This window comes from Etheostoma spectabile, unplaced genomic scaffold (genome assembly GCF_008692095.1).
Source record: "Etheostoma spectabile isolate EspeVRDwgs_2016 unplaced genomic scaffold, UIUC_Espe_1.0 scaffold340, whole genome shotgun sequence".
In the NCBI taxonomy this organism is placed as follows: Eukaryota; Metazoa; Chordata; class Actinopteri; order Perciformes; family Percidae; genus Etheostoma; species Etheostoma spectabile.
The window spans coordinates 942799-943216 of NW_022605588.1; the positions used below are offsets into that span (position 1 = coordinate 942799).

General features: G+C 50.7%; 1 protein-coding gene across 1 annotated transcript in view; it reads left to right on the forward strand.

Annotated features, from left to right (window-relative positions):
• LOC116686280 (ubiquitin-conjugating enzyme E2 E1) overlaps positions 1–418 on the forward strand; it is a gene marked incomplete at its 5' end in the record, with an annotated part of 79936 nt that overhangs the window by 9475 nt on the left and 70043 nt on the right. The window contains one exon of the mRNA XM_032511254.1: positions 277–418. Coding sequence (XP_032367145.1) covers positions 277–418 — 142 coding nt within the window. The remainder of the gene's footprint in view (positions 1–276) is intronic.

The following is a 418-nucleotide window of genomic DNA, read 5'->3' on the forward strand; positions in this document are numbered from 1 at the left end:
GACATGCAGCAAAGGGCTGCAGATCGGAGTCGAACCCTGGCCCGATGCGTTGAGGAGTAAACCTCTATATATGGGCGCCCGCTCTTACAACAACTAACAACTGCACCCATGTTTAGGACGTTTAATCTGTTATTATAATTCTATTTTAAGATGCCCGCCCACTATCCATAGTCCACACAAAACCGCTGCTTTATGCAACATGAAAGCACAGCGATGGTGGTGTTCTTCCTAGAAACCAATGTTGATCGAAGCGTTGCTCTGGCTGTCCGTGTCCAGGTGACGTTCCGTACGAGGATCTACCACTGCAACATCAACAGCCAGGGGGTGATCTGTCTGGACATCCTGAAGGACAACTGGAGTCCTGCCCTCACCATCTCCAAGGTGCTGCTGTCCATCTGCTCCCTGCTCACTGACTGCA